Source organism: Lissotriton helveticus, chromosome 3_1, assembly GCF_964261635.1.
Source record: "Lissotriton helveticus chromosome 3_1, aLisHel1.1, whole genome shotgun sequence".
NCBI classification, from domain to species: Eukaryota; Metazoa; Chordata; class Amphibia; order Caudata; family Salamandridae; genus Lissotriton; species Lissotriton helveticus.
In genome coordinates this window covers 1,683,689,059-1,683,706,580 of record NC_136061.1, presented here as the reverse complement: position 1 = coordinate 1,683,706,580, position 17,522 = coordinate 1,683,689,059, and the positions used below count along the sequence as shown (strand labels likewise).

The window sequence follows — 17,522 nt, the reverse complement described above, 5'->3', positions numbered from 1 at the left end:
AATGCTGCCTCTGCTTGGTGTGCTCTCTCCCTTACTTCACCAACTTCCATTATTTTCTATGTATTTCATTGACCATGTTGCTGAGACAATCCATTACCCAGATGGCTTGTCAACTTGCTGCATTGAGAGAGGTCTTAAGAGGAGCCTTTTCTGTTTCCTTCCTTCCATTTCTGTGAACCACATGATGGTCTTAGCCCCTTGGTCAATGAGGCTGCCTCTCCAAGTGTGGTGCCTCTGAACTGAAACCTCCAGACGCCCTCCGTAGTAAGGGACTAACATTTTGGCCAAACAACTGTATTAACACTAAGGGAGGTTTACCTCTATTAAGTCAAACTTCAAGAAACTCCCTCTTTCCTTTGCAAGTGACCAGGTACACTGTAAGTAATTTGACATTTTGTATTCTGTTCCTTCTTTGTTTTTCAATATTCACTAAGTTATTGTTGCAAACAGGAGAGTGTCCTGACTCATAACTAAATCAACAATTTTGTGGGGGGATTGTGCATTCTCCACTTTGAATAGTTCTGATCATGGTTAGCCAGTGGTAAGGTGTACCTATTGTTTATGAAAACTGTCTAACCCTTTCAAAAGTCCGTTTTTGAGGTACAGAGCACTTTTTTTCAGGACTGCGCTGGTAGCCAGGGTCCCACGTTTTACTGCAACATTGTTTTATAGTATTGTTTCATTGTTCATTGTATACTGTGTATTGTGGTGTGTACTTTACATTTTCTTTTAAATATATTACATATTACCAAATTATTATAAAGTGCGGGGTAACACAAATTTTATCTGGACTTTGAAATCATTGTTGCAACTGAGATAATTGCATTGTAAGGTACCTAGAACTCACCCTACATGACCACCTTTTAGATGTTCTTCGACTGATTATTCATTCCTATACAGAGAGTCAAGGAGGTGTAGTAGGGCTACTTTCGGCTGCCGACCTGAATTATTCAACTTTGCTGCTAGGGAGCCTAGGCAGCCTCAATATTTTTGCGTTTGGTTGCCTCTGTAGTTGCCAAGCCCAGAGAAAATGCCCAAAAAAGTATGCGTGGGGTTAGTGTATTGTTTCATGAAAGATGTGGTTCCTTGGCCTGGAAGTATCTTATTTCAGTAGAATTAAAGATTGTAAGGTATTTCTTAAGGTTAGATGGTAGTCAAAAGTCTATTGTATCCCATGTCTAATACATGTCTGGATAGAATTAGCACGGCTTGCAATAGGGGAGGAATAACTCTTTGTATCCACCTCCCAGGATGAATCCAATTCTAGTAGGTAGCCTGTGTCCAGAACAATGAAAAAGGACTGTGGACAAGGCATTGTCACTGCTGCACACCTAAACAAAAGGGATGGGTTCCCTGTCTGGTCACTATATCTTGTTTCTTAATTTGTCCAAGAAGCAAAGAACCAGCAAGTTTTCCTGATAGTTAAGAGTTTTTTAGCTTCATTAAACACAAGAAGTTGGCATTAGTGGATCCCATTCATCCCCAATGAAGCTAAAGTGATGGTACAATCTTGCTATCTGTTTAAAGTACTTGTTTCTTAATTTGTCCAAGAAGCAAAGAACCAGCAAGTTTTCCTGATAGTTAAGAGTTTTTTAGCTTCATTAAACACAAGAAGTTGGCATTAGTGGATCCCATTCATCCCCAATGAAGCTAAAGTGATGGTACAATCTTGCTATCTGTTTAATATCAAACTGTCCAAGACCTATAGAAAATATGCACTTTTAATGATTGGTTCCCTCTGAATGTTTAAGGTTAAACGTGAACCTGAGTGGCTAGCTGGCTAAGGCCAAGTGCTACTGTTTCTGGATACAAGGTAACTTTACATTGCAGTTTAAATGTAATCTTTTGACTTATCAAAGCTGTATGTACATTTTCAGAAAATGGACTGGTTCAAAGGTTGGATTCCTGGATCTGCCACCTGATGAAATGCGTTGTATATGTTACAGGACTGATTAAAAGAGAGAGCAGCTGCATATGTTAATACAATTACTCTTCAACTAAAATAGATCATTTAGTTATAGAAAGGGCTTCGGATCAGTAATAAATAAAAAAAATTATAAACAAATGAACCTACAATTTTAGACCTATAAACTTGACCCCCAGCTGTGTTCACTGACCTATATGAGTGAGTGTGTTTATGGGCCCAGATGAGTATAGAGTGATAGATGTTGGCAGGTTAGAAGCCTCCTGGATCAGCTGCAGACTCCGCACCTTAGCATGCTCAGATGAAAGTTCTGCAATTCAGGTGCTGTCTCGATCTCTTCCCTGGAAATTTCCCTCTCCAAGTGTGTTGTTACCTTTTCTGTATATAGCGATATGACAAAGTACGTGTTCACAAACTACAGCTGCATTTGTGTGTTTTGTCGAGGCCTGACCAGAACAAAATAACAAGGAGCATTGTTGTTTGACCTTGTCTACGGTGTTCAGACTAAATACAAGGAAAGAACAGAATGCGAAAACAATGGCAGGTTCTGTGTGAAAGTACAGAGTGGCACAAATCAAAATGCATTTGTCTAGTAACGTGGGGAAAGCAGAGGGCATACTGCAATGTGACTTGATTCAGCCCTCTATTCCACACATAACTGCACCATGCTCATCATGTTTGATTGCTACACTTGTATCTATTGATGGTGGGGGAGGCAGATGAGATGGCGATGATGGTTGTTCTGCTGCTGTACCTTTCTCATACTACATCTGATTCCCCATGATGACATGTTCCTGAAAATTGAACTTCTGATTAGGGTGAGGCATGTACACACAACAAAACACCTTTACTCCCCAAACTGCCTGTCCACTCTCACTAAGTTCTGCTTGTTACCTGGACTCCCCAAACCCATGGTGTTAGACTTGGCACCATTGTTGGGGTCTCCTTTCCATTTTTTATGCTGTTTCCTCCTGTGCTTTGGTGGTCTAGATTTTTTGGGCATGTTGCTACTGCTGTTCAGTGCCAAAGTGCAAGTGCTCCCTTTGAAAATTGTTGTTGTGGATTAGTGATTCTGTGATTGGTTTATTTGTCAGACCCTAGTACAGGGTACCATGTGTGCCCGGGCCTGTAAATCAAATGCTACTGGTGGGCTTGCAGCACTGATTGTGCCACCCTCAGAAGTAGCATGTAAAATGTGACCCAGGCCTGCCATTGCAGAGCCTGTGTGCAGTCTGGGACCGCCATGTTGACTTGGGAAGTGCACACACTTGCCAGTCTCTAAAACTTCCCTTTTCTACATATTAGTCACCCTAAGATAGGCCCAAGGTACCCCTGTTTGCTGGGTGCAGTGTATGCAAAAGGTAGGACATGTCCTGATGTGTGTGGCATGTCCTGATAGTGAAATACTGCCAATTTCATTTCCACTATTGCAAGGCTATGTGTTCCCTTAGGCCAGAATGGAGAGTTTGTTTATAACATCTTATAAACTTAACTGCCCCTCGGAACAAGATAGGAAAATAAAGTTTAGTATTTCTGAACTCAGAATGTTAAAATGCCTTTGTTAGTAAGGGTGATTTTTACATTCTGTGTTTGAAAATACCACTTTAAGAAAGTAGGTATTTTCTTGCCTAACCATGCAGTGTGCCTCTTTTGTATTGCATGTCTGGCTTTTGGATGACAGGGGTTGGAGAAGGGCTGTGGCTCCGGAAGTCTGATGAGTCAGGACTGGGCTGAATGGACCTGGGTTGCATTTAGAGTAGGGGGAGGAGATTTCTTTTCACCTGCCTGGGCCTGGTCTGCCTTCAGCAATGCTGTCTCCTCCTCCTGCCAGGAAGCTGCACCAGTGAGGACAAAACTGGGTTTAGCTGGGTACAGACACTCTCTGTCTTCAGAGAACAAATGATTTGTGTGTATAAACAGTGGGGCAGAGACCCCAGACTTTTAGATCACTTCTGGGAAATCAAGAGGAAACTTTTTCCAAGGAGAAGAGCCGGTGAAGCTGAGGAGGAATACTGCCCCTGTGCAGTTTGCTGTCTGGGGTTGGCCTGCAGTGGCTGCTTGCTGCCAAGGGAAGGAGAAAATAGACGTTGCAGTTTGCTCTGTCACCTGCTTGAAGAAAAGATCTCCAAGGGCTTGAAATTGAGCTTGCCTTCTGTTCTGAAGTCTCAGGAGCACAAAGACTTCACCAATTCTGGCTCCCGGCATCTGGAACTGCTGTTTAAGCTGCTACAGAAGGAAATTACAGCCCCCAATGCCGGCAAGCCATGTTGTAACCTGTTTTTGTTTAGCTAAAGATTACTTGTTTTTCTAAACTTGTGTGTTGTCCATTTGTAGTTTTTTTACTGTAATACTCTATGTGTTTACAAATGCTTTACACACTGCCTTTGAGATAAGCCTGTCTGCTCATGCCAAGCTACCAAGGGGCTGAGCAGGGGTTATTTTAGGAGTGTATCCCCCTTATCCTGACTAGAATCAAGGGTCCCTATTTGGACAAAGGTGCCAACAATTGCCAACTAGAGACCCCCATTCCTAACACATGATATATGGTGTTCATAGTCTTACCCAGGTACCGTCAGCATCCAGTACTTCCACCAACAACATGCAAGATGCAGTGTCCTTTTTAAGGCAGGTAAAACAACATTGCGTCCACTTCTTATAATATTTGCATGACAGATTTTCTTGCAGGTTTTAATTGAAGCATAAGTGAATGGCACTAGCCCTGTGGCAAGTCCCACGGGGCTTTGCCAGGACCTTGGTTGTGTAATTGAACCCAAGCAAAAACGTGTCTGTTAGTATCCCACCAACAATGAACCCATTATGATTACACCTCAGTATGATGCAGCAATATATGGCATCAATTGTAAATTTACCTTGTGCCTGCTGAGTGCTTACACTTTCTACACCCGACTTGTTAAATGTAACTGGGACCTTCTCTTCCATGACCTAGGGTTCATTTGACATTGGGTGCCTCCATCAGTAGGAAAGGTTTAACTGAAATGTTAAATGGTGATGTTCTGAACTCTCCTCTTCAACTTGTTTGATTTCTTTTTGCATTATAGGCCTCTTGTAAGTAGGCCACCATCATGTTCACAATGTCGGTGATGCCCTACCACAGCATGAAATTCAGCTTCCTAATCCATAATGTTTATCCCCTGATCAGAAATGTTTAGGTTCCTCTCCCTTCTGGATGTCATTTTGCACTGAAGATGGCCAAATAAATCTAGAAGTGGTCAACTCTGCTTGGGGAGAGGAGTTGGCCTAACGGCTAGGGCGCTCGACCTCGGACCTGGGGATCTGGGTCCGAGTCTCGGTAACGACGACAAAACCTCCTGTGATTCTGGGCAAATCACTTAATCTCCCTGTGCCTAAAATGAATGTGTGTACGTCTTCATGTAACGTAACTGGTGCTATGTAAAGCGCTCTGATACCTGATTCGGTTCGGGTCTAGTTCGCGCTATATAAAACTCTGCAAATAAAATAAATACAAAATTCTCTCTTCCTTTCTTTTGCCAAGGGGAGGAGGTAAATGTCAGCCCTATGGTGTTCCGAAAGTGCCCCAAAGATTGTTCAACCAAGCCCCAGCATATGTTATCAGTTATGTCAGCTCACAAATGTGATTTTCTTTGGGTGTTTCAGCATGCATCATGATCTATGCAGTAAAATTACCTGTGCTAGTTTTGCATGTGAAATTAGCACACTCACTTATTTCCATAGGTAATTCTGAATTTAGTAAATACATACAGAAACATTGTACGTGGTACAGATGCAACACAATAAAATAGATATGCTCAATTGTGTTTATAATACAGCTTTTCCACAAGCTATTGTTATGTTCTTATAAGGAGTCACATAACAACCCATAACTTGTCTTAATGTTTTCCTGTAATTTTCTGGTCAACTCCTCATGTTTCTAAAATGAGGTTCTTCTGTTGCATTCAAAAACCGCATTCAATAAGACTGGCATACAGGTGAAAAAGATACACTAGGCTGCATGTCAAAGGTGTGCATAATTGCAGGCTTTTATATCAGTGTATGCATCGAATTGTTCCGGCATGCAATAATCTTGGCGAGCATCTTGGAATGGGCAAATAATAAAAGTCGCCCCCTGTGTACATGCCATGTTCCCCCAAGACAATGTACTCGGCTGAATGGATATCAGCACTTGGAATAGGATAGGTGATGTGTGTCCAATATCTGGCCCCCCAGTACTCTTTTTTTCTTACTGTTGTGCTGGGACATATACCCACCTTGCAAATACTCTTTCAATAATAGCTTCAAAAGAGGCAGAAAAGGTCAAACACAGGAGTATATCTAGCCACAAACAAAGCTATATCATAACCAATACAGAAGAGTGTATTTGTTTGGTTAAGACATTGATTAAATAAGGCCCTGTCCCAGTGTAATGTCAGACAATGTTGCAAATTGTCACTTGACACAATATCAGGATCACTTGGTGATACCAGTTTACTAAACTTGCAGTGCCACAGGCCTGTCATCTAACTATCAGTGCTTTAAACAGTCTGGCAAGAAACTGATCTACCACAAAGTATCAGAAATGAAAATTGCAGTGTCCAAACTTTTTTTTCCCTTGTAATAAATTGGCCATTTGTGATTGCTGAAAACCATTTTGCGTAAATATTTTTATGTGAAAATGAGACCCCAGTTTCTGCTTCTCCACATTTCGGATGCTAATAGTATTTAGAGAGTCAGAATTTATGAATGGGATATTAATGGTTATTCTTTGTGCATAACATTTTTATACCTTGTCAAAAATGAATAGCATATTCTATTTTTTATTTGTTACAATAATATCACTTTCTCTTTGTTTCATTGTAAGCAATTTGCAAGCCTGAGTGTCATAATGAAGGAAAATGCATTGCACCAGATATCTGTGTCTGCCCACCTGGCTATGATGGAGCCATATGTGACAAAGGTAATGGATTAACTTTGCTTATTTTCATAGACATGTGCATGGAAAGATGAACACTTTAAGCTGTATCACAAAAAAAAGACATCAAATAAACAAGAAGGAAACAATGAATCACATTTATGAGAGTGCAGTTTATGGGACATGGAAAGGAAACTGACACACATTGGCTTCTGATGCTCCAAGATCCTATAGATCATCTTGTAACTGATGGGACGGGGAACATACCCCTTCCTTGAAAAGAATGAAACACTGTTGCTACAGATCACAGCCACCGTTCCTGATTTGTGACTTTAGTCTGGTTGTGGATAGAAATAAAGACAGAATGTCTGTTCAGGTCTTGGGAGACCGAAGGGCAATCGTTTTCTTACTAGTGGTGTGGACGCAATGGAGCTCGTGCATGTGTGGAGATGGGCACACTTATCCTTTTATTCTTGAATGTGTGTCTCCTAATTCAGGGTTAAACAGAGCCTAACTTGTTTTAGCATAACCCAAAGGTTTATGTGTACAGTCTTTGTAGCCTCAGGTCACCCTTTATATGCAGGGAACAGGTCCCAAGCAACAGGGGGTGAGGTTGGGTTTCCTCTGCCCCATTTATTTTGCACAAGGGGGCAGCAAGAGGAGTCGACAGAGGAGTAGTCATGATTTGGGTTGAAGGTGCAGCGACATGAGAGCCAGGGGTGTGAGGGACCAAATAAACCCCAATTAATGTTGTTTACCTATCACTCCTTCTATTAGACCCAAGTGAACCATTGCTAAGCCAGTGTTGTTTTTAGCCTTGGACCAATGGCCCTGGATAGGGGAACATTGAAAGTGAGGAAACACCTTATCTTAGGCTTTAGAGAAGGCAGGTAATTGGGGCAATATGAAGGGCCATGCTCTGAACAAGAGTCAGAGCAGACTGAACACTTTGTAAGGTAGTCACTCTCATTAGTGAAGCAGGTCCACGGTGCTGTGACCCAGGAGTATGAGGGTCCTACTGCATTTCAATTATGACTGCCTTACTATACAAAAGAGACATTTAGGCTCATATTCCTTGCTAGCATTAGGGTCGAGGGTACCTGGGACTTCATATTATTCTGAAAGGGATAGAGGATCGGGTTCAAGATTATAGTGATGGCCAGGCATGATGAGAAAACCACTTACCTTGAGCTGTGGCGAGCGCAAGGTAAGTGGTCTTATTTTTTAGTTTATTTTCCATTGTCTGTTGATTCCCCCACCCTGCTCCACAGATCTTACCTGCATAGGCCGCTCCTTAAGGAGGCAGACTCTTCACTAACGTACTCAAAGATACTGCAGGGCCTCATTTATGAGGCCATGCGTCACTTTTACGCCGCCGGCGCGTCACTTTTTGTGACGCACCAGCAGCATAAAAAATGTGCCTTGTTGCACCATATTTACAAAGTGACGCATCTAGGTAGATGCGTCACTTTGTAAACCCCTGCGCTACTTTATACCTACGCCAGGTATAATGTATGCAGGGGGGCATTCTGATGCAAGAAAGGGTCATAGAATTGACGCAGTGAAATCTATAAGATTTCACTGCGCCACTTCTAGGACACAAATGCGTCAATTTCTTACGCCTGGCGTAAGACTGACGCAGGCACTTTCACATGGGGCTTGCCCCATGTGAAAGAACACATTACTGGAGTTGCGTCACTTTTCTGACACACTCCAGCAATATGTCACTTTTGCGCTATACAGACGTATCTGTAACTCCTTGCGCCTTGATGCGTCATACTGTAAATATGACGCATCATTGGTGTCGCAAGGAGGGCGCAGTGAAAAGTCACGCATCGCTGTTTTCACGCAGTGATGCGTCACTTTTCATAAATGAGGCTCCGCAGAATCTAGGGTTGACAGCGGCAAGACAGGACATCACAAAGCCTTGGGTAAGTCATGAGATTCTGAACTTCACCTCACGGTGTGGCAAAATGGACTGGTGTTTGAGGCCGAAGGAACTACACATAATGCGTGAACCTGCCAAAAAATTGTGATTAAATAGGGAATCTGTGGTGCTAACACTATGGTCTAGGTTGAGGTAATGTTTGATGACAAAAAAAATGTGGTTACTTGAATGCTGAGATCTAAATAGGATACGGTATTTTCCTTCCATGCAGGTTGACGATCATGTTGTTTTTACTGTTACTTGTACTAATCTTATACTGTTGCTTCTTGCTATTAATGGCCATAAAACGTTTTATAAAATAGAGAATACATTTTGGTATGTCTGCTAAAAACATGGCTGATAAATTGCTTGAAATCCTACTTTCGGGATTGTATATTTTTCAAATGAGTTTTCCTTGCTGCTATAACATTTATTAATAATAAATCTATACAACATAAATGCAAAGAAAAGAATCATTAACTGTTTTTCATACTGTTTCAGTTATTGCAAAAAAAGGAACATTTAGGAAAATGTTCACGATTAGTTTTTAACTTGGAGCAATGAATCATCGTTTTGTTTATGAACACTTTCGCACAGAACAGGAATGCAAATCTCTGAGGGGCAAAAAAGCAACATTGTGTGCATTGTGAAATGCTTTTATCGTGTTTTCTCATCTCCATTGTTTCTTCCAAGTCAATGGTATTTGACATTAATTATTTTTTTTTACGCACACTTACAAAGAGAGTGAGCGAGAGCAAGCGAGTGAGACAGATAGTCAGTCGGGGAGCCTCAGAGAGGCACAGAGAGCGAACGAGGGAGAGAGAGAGAGTGAGAGAGAGGGGCAGCTGCTACTCTAGAGCCATCTGCTGACTGACAAACAAGATTGGGATTGCTTTGCAGAACTGCAGATGGACTGTTCGACTGTTAACATGAGGATTGTCTACAATGTTCTCACTTAGATGCCGAAAGCTCTATCATTCATTCTGACCTTTTAAAATATTGTACTCAAAAGGTGATAATCCCTCAAATGTTTCAGGACACGGCTTTGGATGTGGTTGCCACATTTTTCAAGTGGAAAAAGGCTGCTCCAGTCTCATGAGAGTTCATGTTTTTATTTCCCCTCGTTTTTTGCACTTACTTAGTCTGCTGTGTTCTGAAGCACACTTAGAAAAAGTAAAACGTCTCTAAAGATTGGTTTTGAGATGGAGGTTGTCCATTCCTGCACAAAAACAATCCTGGGTGTAACACAGGCACACTTGCACCATGGCGCAAGGGTGCTTGCATTGGCACTTCGCAGCCACACGTGCACCGGCGTAGAGAGGGAGAGCAAGAATGCACCTTATGTTAGTAAATATGGTGCATTCCTGCCCTCTCCAATTGATGCAGCAAATTGTCTTGCCGCATTGCTCTGCGTGAAACCTTGATAAATCTGGCCCAAAGCCCCATAACATTTTGGGGAAAAGAGCCGGGCCCCAGTGTGCAGGATAATTGTGCCCTGACAGGGAATAAACAAATGTAGGTAAAGGAGTACCTGGGCAAGGTAAATAATAATATACGCGGGCAACACAATTTCAATTCAACTAAACCATTGACAATCAATTACCAGATTTTATATTAAAATAGATACTTTTTTGATAAAATGATATATAGAGTGAACATATTCATACATATATATTTTTACACTTTTCTTTGGCATATGTATATATAGTCAATCAAGTTGATTTTATATGAAAACATACATTTTTTCCCCAATCATTCAGTATGTTGAAAATCAAGGCAATTTCACAAGTAATTCATTAATGTTAGGTACATTATCAATATACAACAATTTGTTGACAAATAGACACAATGATCAGGAACTGGTGGTATGTTCTTGTACTACGTGCGTTTCGGCACAGCCTTAATCAGGGTTCCGTCTCAAACAGTCACTGAATGAAAACACATAATCACATTATCCCATATTGAAATTGGATGCCCGCTAATTGCATGTTGCATAATTGCATGTTTATCGTTATTGACGCTTCTTTTAATCTATTTATATACATATACATATATAGTCCCAAATCCAACCATTATGTGTAAGTTAAACATGCAACTGGTGTGGATTATCTCCAAGGGAAGAGAAAGAGTAAAGATCTTATATTCTTTGTGCATAAAAGGATTACACATTTATTTACAAGAAATGTATAGGTTAGTCCATCTTAATTTAAAGATATAGTCATGCATGAACAAGGTCCACTCAACATTTGAATTTTCTTACCAACCTGTGTAATTGTAGTCCACTTAATAAATGGAGGGTTTCTGCTGGTCGTAAGGTAAGGGTGTTCAGGGTAAAAAGGTGGGACCATACATTAATGGCTCAAATTTTTCAGAAATGTCTTATTCTGAAAACGGAGGAATGCGAAAGACATAGAAGGAAAGATAAAAAATATAAGATAATAATCGTCTATTTATCCATATTTCAGAACATGTAGGTTGGCCAAGTCTATACAATTTTTAGAATTACCTCAAAAAGAGGAATCCTTATCTTTTGTCTGGAAATGGAGGGAAGTCTTTTGCTTATATAGCAGATTCACAAAAAAAAAATGCTATATTCTATATAAATATAAAGGGCCTCAAATATTATGATCTTATATAGAGAGACACACTGTGTTTATGTATACTATAAAGAAGACTTGATGTACACCCGTCCAATCAAGTGGAACGACAAAATGAATAATGGATTTCTATCCAGGATGAACTGTGTGGTTGTATTGCCTACATGGCACTATGTAGCACCAGAATAATGACGTTTTTTCCCCCCCAAAACTAGACTCTAGAGGGAAAGAGAACGTATGATAGAAAGGGGTCCTGAATTGGTGTACAGCTTGCAAAAGCTAACTGCAGAACCTCATTATCTCAACTGGTATTCTGCTTCCTTATCATTACCTGATGTTATATTATGTGTACTTGTAAAGTGCACTGTCACGTGCGAGTGTGTCATGTTCTTTTTATTATGCTCTTTAGGATTTTGACTTGGGCCAGCTTGAGTTTTGTTTGGTCATCCGTGTCGGTGCTGATGCTGATGCTGGGTAAGCAGGGATCAATGAAGATGATGGCTCACTCTAAAGTTACAGTTATTTATTACAGAAGTGTAAGGGAATAAGATGTGACACACAAAAAGTGATGTTGCCAATGTGCTGAACAATGAAGGCAAGGGGGACATATCTGTGATGGATTGTTTGGATACAATGTGAGATGTATGAACGCAAAGTCTGTGTTAGGGCCTCAATGTGGACACATACAACACATGTTAACAGACAAATAGCGGGATATGTGATGTGTTTTCTGTATTGTGTAAATAAGTGTGATGTATGCACAAAGGTTTACTGGAAAGATTGACAATGGAGACTATATTGTGAGCAGTTAGGTGGCAATTAAACATATCCTATGTTGATATGAGTCATATTCTCAAGCTGCACTGTGTTGTACATTTTTTAGTTCTTCAACACATACTACAAAACATACTACAAAATATTTTACCTATACCTATTTGTGTGGATGTCCCCATCCTACTGCGGAGCCTCCGCACAAGTAAATATACATGTTAGTAATAAGTGTCAGAAAGCACAGAGGAGTGTGTGGGAAGAAGCCATAAACTTACTACTAAAGGAAAAGCATTAGGGAGGAGTAAGACAAGTGCAGGGAGGGTCAGAGAGGAGTTTCAGGTGGGATATCACCCACCCACACAAAAATAACCCTATCATTTTACTCTGGTGGTGGAGGCATGTAACTTACACTTTTGTAGTAAGATTTTCACTCAGAGCATGTAAATAACGAAAGTAATACACTTACTACAAAGTGTGAACTTACTTGAAAGTATAACTTTGTGAATGAAGCCCAGTGAATCTTGGTATAGCAGCAGATGCTTTTCCTCCTCTAACATGAGCCAGTCAGCAAAACACTGAGGCATGAAGTGCTGTAGTGTATTTATATTTTAGCTGACTGGAGTCTCCTCACTTGCATCACACTGTTTGTGTGGGATATGAAATAATAGTTAGTGACTCGCAGCATGACAGAAATCCTAACAGATACTAACAGACTGACTAAAGTGCTAGCACATATTTCCGTGTCACCCATTGATATGTTTACACATACATACTCAAGGTGTACTGTGACACCTTGGGCCAAGTTCACTAGGTTATCACACAATGCGGCACAGCAACCAAAGTTGCAACGCTGCATTGAATGAGACGGTGAGATCCGAACAGAGTAATATTTACTAAGATATGGCACTGTCCTCTCTCCTTCTGTGCTGGCACACTTAAGGCTGCCTTACTCCATCATTTACACCCCTGTACCATTGTGCAAGAGAGTGTGCATGATGTCAAGAAGAGATTTTATACTGGAAGAGGAGGCTTCTAGTACAAAATTCTATTCATTGTCATAGTTTAATATGTTTAAACTTTGTAGTTGTGCAACACATAGAAAGTTGGAGGAGAAGCATTTTTCTCAACCATAGTGCTTAATTCGAGGAGGCATGACTTTTTGTTGTAAATCCCTCCCTAGCTATTATTGTTAGTAGATAGTAATTTGCATTTAAACTCATGGATGGATGCAAGGGAATGCCCCTGTACTACTGATGGAACACCCCCATATTGCAAAGTAGGCTACCTTCCAACACTAACCAAGATTTGCCTTGGAAAGTAAATCTTACTATAACACTTTGCTGATGGTTAGTGTCACTTTTGTTATGTTATCCATACTGTTTGCCACTCAGAAATGTAACACACAGAAGAAGAACTATGATAAATGCCATTTTTATCATGGTCCTCCCAACTAGACTCTGATTGGGCTCTGCCGGCCAAGCTTGACAATCCGCTAAAATCCAGCTGCCATCCTTACCCTAGCTGCACACCGACGTTGTATCTCAACTCCCCTTCCAGTGAGGCACTGATCCATCGCGCCGCCGCCTCACGACTGGATCTTGTGGTGATGCTAGGCCATTTCTGACAGACGCTGGGCCTGCGGCCTCAAGATCGCGAGGTTTGGCCTTCCCCGCCCCGGACTGAAGGGACTGCTTAGTGACGTGCGCGCCAAAGACTCTGCCCGGGGACTCCGGCTGTCCGCATCGGGTGAGTAGTGCCACCTCTGCGGCCTTGCTGGTGGGGTTGTGGGCCCGTGGGCTGTTCTGCCTGGTCTAGAGTGCTTTGGCTGAGGTGCGGCCACTTTGGCACTCTTTCGGCAGTCTCAGGTGGCTGCCGTGGCACCCGGGCCCAACGACGTGAGCGGCGGGCTCCCCACAGCTCCCTGCTCGTTCTGCCGCATTTTGGAGTGTGCCCCCCCTCCCCGCCGGCTGTGAACCTGTTTTGCCGTGCGGGCGCTGCCTGTCGCCACTTGGTTCTGCGCTTGTCTTTTCCACCAGCACTTCCCTCCTACGGCCAGGATCAACTCCTGAGAGCTGTACTCTGGAGAGTGGGCCTTTGTCCTGACGCTGCCTCGCGGCCTTGTGGATCAAGAGGTCTGCCTGTGTTACACCAGTTTGACGCCGCCGTGGCTCCTGCTTGCCTTCCTCACTCACCTGTCGCCACGTCGGGCACCTATTCCTGTAGCATTACTGTCAGCCACATCACCTCCTTATACTGGCTGCCCATTGTCTCACATATTCTCCCAGGTGCCTCTTCTCCGAACTTTGATGGCCCCCATCGGGTGGGTCTGGTTTGAATTCCACTACCTCCCGCTGCCAGCTGCCTGGGGTCTGTGTGCCCCTGGCCGTATAGACTGTCTTTTGCCTTGCATGGACCCCTTTTCTGCTACCAGGGCATCTCATAATGGGGAAAACCGACCCCAAACAGCCCAAGATTGCTTTTGAGCTCTGAAGGTCCTCTCACCAGGACAATGCCAGTTCCGAGGGTGCTGACTCTGCTGCCACCATGGATGCCCTCTCTACTCGGGAGGACGATCTCAAGGCCATCATGCTGGACATCAAGTCGATGGTGACTGGTATAGTGACCCAGCTGGACCAACTCTCGGCCCAGCTGGACACTGTGAAGCCCCGCGTCGATTCCCACAAGAACCGGTTGCTCCATGTAGAATCCAGAGAGTCGGACGTCGAGGATGCTGCTACTCAAGACCATCAGAAACTACTCCAGATGGACAAGATCTTGGGAATCATCCTGGGAAAAGAATGAAGATTTGGAGGCCCGCTCCCGCCAAAGCAACCTCTGCATCACAGGTCTTCCGGAGTCCACCAACATTTTGACGCTGATCAAGGAACTCTTCGGGGACGTCCTTTCCTCGGTCTTCATTGTCGAGCGTTCCCACCGTTCCCTTGGTCCACGTCCCGGTCCCGGGCTGCCTTCACGCCCCATCAATTCCAAAATCTTGATTTACCGGGATTGGGACACCATCCTTTGTGCTGCACGAGACAGGGGCACCATCAACCACCAGGGTAACACACTCTCCTTCTACCTGGAATACACCCTCACTGTCCATGCAGCCCGGAGAGAATTCCTCCGTGCCAAGCACATTCTTCAGAAGCATGAGGTCGCATATTCCTTGGCTTATACAGCGAAATTGAGGGTTCGTAAGGGCGCAAAAATACTTGTCTTCCCCGATCCAAGTGAGGCCCTTGCATTTGACAAGAAACTGGACAGAGATGCCTGCTCCGCCCCTCCTAAATCTCAGCCCAATGGCGCAGACCGCCTCAGCGACAACGATTGACTGTGCAGACATTGTGGTCTCTTTAACTCGCTTCCACTCAGAGACAATGTTTGCGATCGTCTCAGTGACCATGATTGAAATGCTCTAATTGGTTGTACTTTTTTTGTTCTGAATGATGCCTAACACTGCCTAAGCTTGGCCACCCTGCCTTGCTGCAGGGAAGTACGCCTAGCCCTGCCATGGCCCCACGGGATGATTCCCTATACTGCTATTTTCCTCCTTTTTTCCAGTTGTTTGTTCCTGGGGTGGGGTGGGTGGGTTACTCAGCCTGATTGTGGGGTAGGAGTGAGTGCGGCGTTGGTGGGTATTCTGCTGCTTTTAATGGGATGTTGGGTTTGGGGGGCAAGAGGGGCCAGGGTTTGGGGACTGTTTTGTCCACTTTTGATCAACTCCTGCTATATCATGACAAATCATCCCTATTGGTAAGGGGGTTGGTCGGGGTTGGGATCATGTTGAGTTTACTGCATCCCTTGCTGTGTTGGGGTTCGGGGGAGGGGATGGTTTATGGTCAAATTTACCTTTGTGAATAGGACCAACAAACTTCGTAGCATTTCTATGATGAATTCCAGTATCAGAATATTTCATTAAATTTACAGGAACTATAGTAATTTGTGGGGAAGAGATTACCTGACATTGATGCCCTACTATTACAGCCAGATACACAGAAACTACGCAGAGAAGACCATGTTTGATACTCTTGGAATAAAGTTGGTGCAAATAAAACCTCAATGTCCCAGGTATAAAGGAGTGAGGATAACTCTTTTTACATCAAGCCACTGTTCTAATCCAGATGTAAAAAAACAGTTCATCATTTGAATTTACGTACCCACTGAAAAATAACTTTATAGCAATTAATAATGATCGACTCTGTTGCCATAAGAGGTTATGAAGACCAGCTTTATAAATGTATAATATAACATAGCGTAACTAAGGAAAGTTGCAGCACATCTTGATTAAGGAGCATCATGCCCTTGCTGCCAGTGCAGCAATGGTGAAAAATAAAATGGTAATGACATGAACTACCATTTTATTTTTCACTGCTCCCAGTCCAAGCACTGTTTGAGGGCATGGTTATTGCTGCTGACTGACAGCAGGAGAGTGGTGCTCATTCCAGTTTAAAGTGCGTATCTCACTTTGGCCAGCTGTCTTGCGATGGCCAGCCTGTCATGGGCACTTTAAACTTATCTACCCAGCTGTCTTAAACAGCTTGGTGGAGTGGAGGCACAGGCCCTCAGTGCCTGCTGGAACCTCGAGCCAATCCAGGCACTTCTCTCATGCTGCTTATCTGCAGCATGGAGCTGCGTGTGGATTGGAAAAGGGAGTTGGCTGAGACTCCATGAGGACTTGCGCTGATGGAATTCAAGATTCAAGAAGAAAACATGGACGGAGGGGAAGCGTAGGTAAGAACATTTTTATTTTGTTGCTATCTTTTTGGCCCTCTGACAGGCCTCCGAGAAACTCACATTGCTTTGAGCCTCTACTCCAGAGCTCTCAATCACAGGCCGTTATAAAAAACACTCTGTTAATCAGCCATGTTTGAGAGCATTTGATCCTAAAGCCAATGTGATTTCTTACAATGCCTGCCACTGGATTTGGCTCTCGTTATGCTCGACGCCCTTTCACTGTTGAGGGTCACCACCCCCCACTGGAACTTTCATAATTATATTGTCATTTGGTGTCATTTGTGATGACTCATTTAGGAGGCGCAACATGGTTTCAAAGTATTTGCATGAATATGCTCAGAAGTTACTGGTGATAAGAACACTCATGACAGAAATCTTTTTCAAAGGCCAAGCTTGACAAAACTCACAAAGTTTGCGAAAAATGGATAGGCTAGTAATCGGTAACTCTGTGAGAGTAGACCAAAATGTAATACACTTCTAAACATAGCATCACATATAATATGGCATATTAAAGTAACTCATGATAATTATGTCAGTCTTTTTGATGTTAAGTATGTTGCTTCTTCTCTTTTCATATGTAGAAAATGAAAATGTTGTTCAGTGAGCAATGATATTTGGTATTAACCCGACATATCATATTTGATATAATCAGTGTGGAAATATCTGTACATTTGTACT

The 17,522-nt window shown here is 42.7% G+C and overlaps 1 protein-coding gene across 1 annotated transcript in view; it reads left to right on the top strand.

The window, feature by feature from the left end:
* LOC144824296 (uncharacterized) overlaps nucleotides 1–17,522 on the top strand; it is a 718,699-nt gene that overhangs the window by 545,119 nt on the left and 156,058 nt on the right. The window contains exon 6 of the mRNA XM_078683421.1: nucleotides 6,762–6,857. Within this exon, the coding sequence (XP_078539547.1) occupies nucleotides 6,762–6,857 (96 nt within the window). The remainder of the gene's footprint in view (nucleotides 1–6,761; nucleotides 6,858–17,522) is intronic.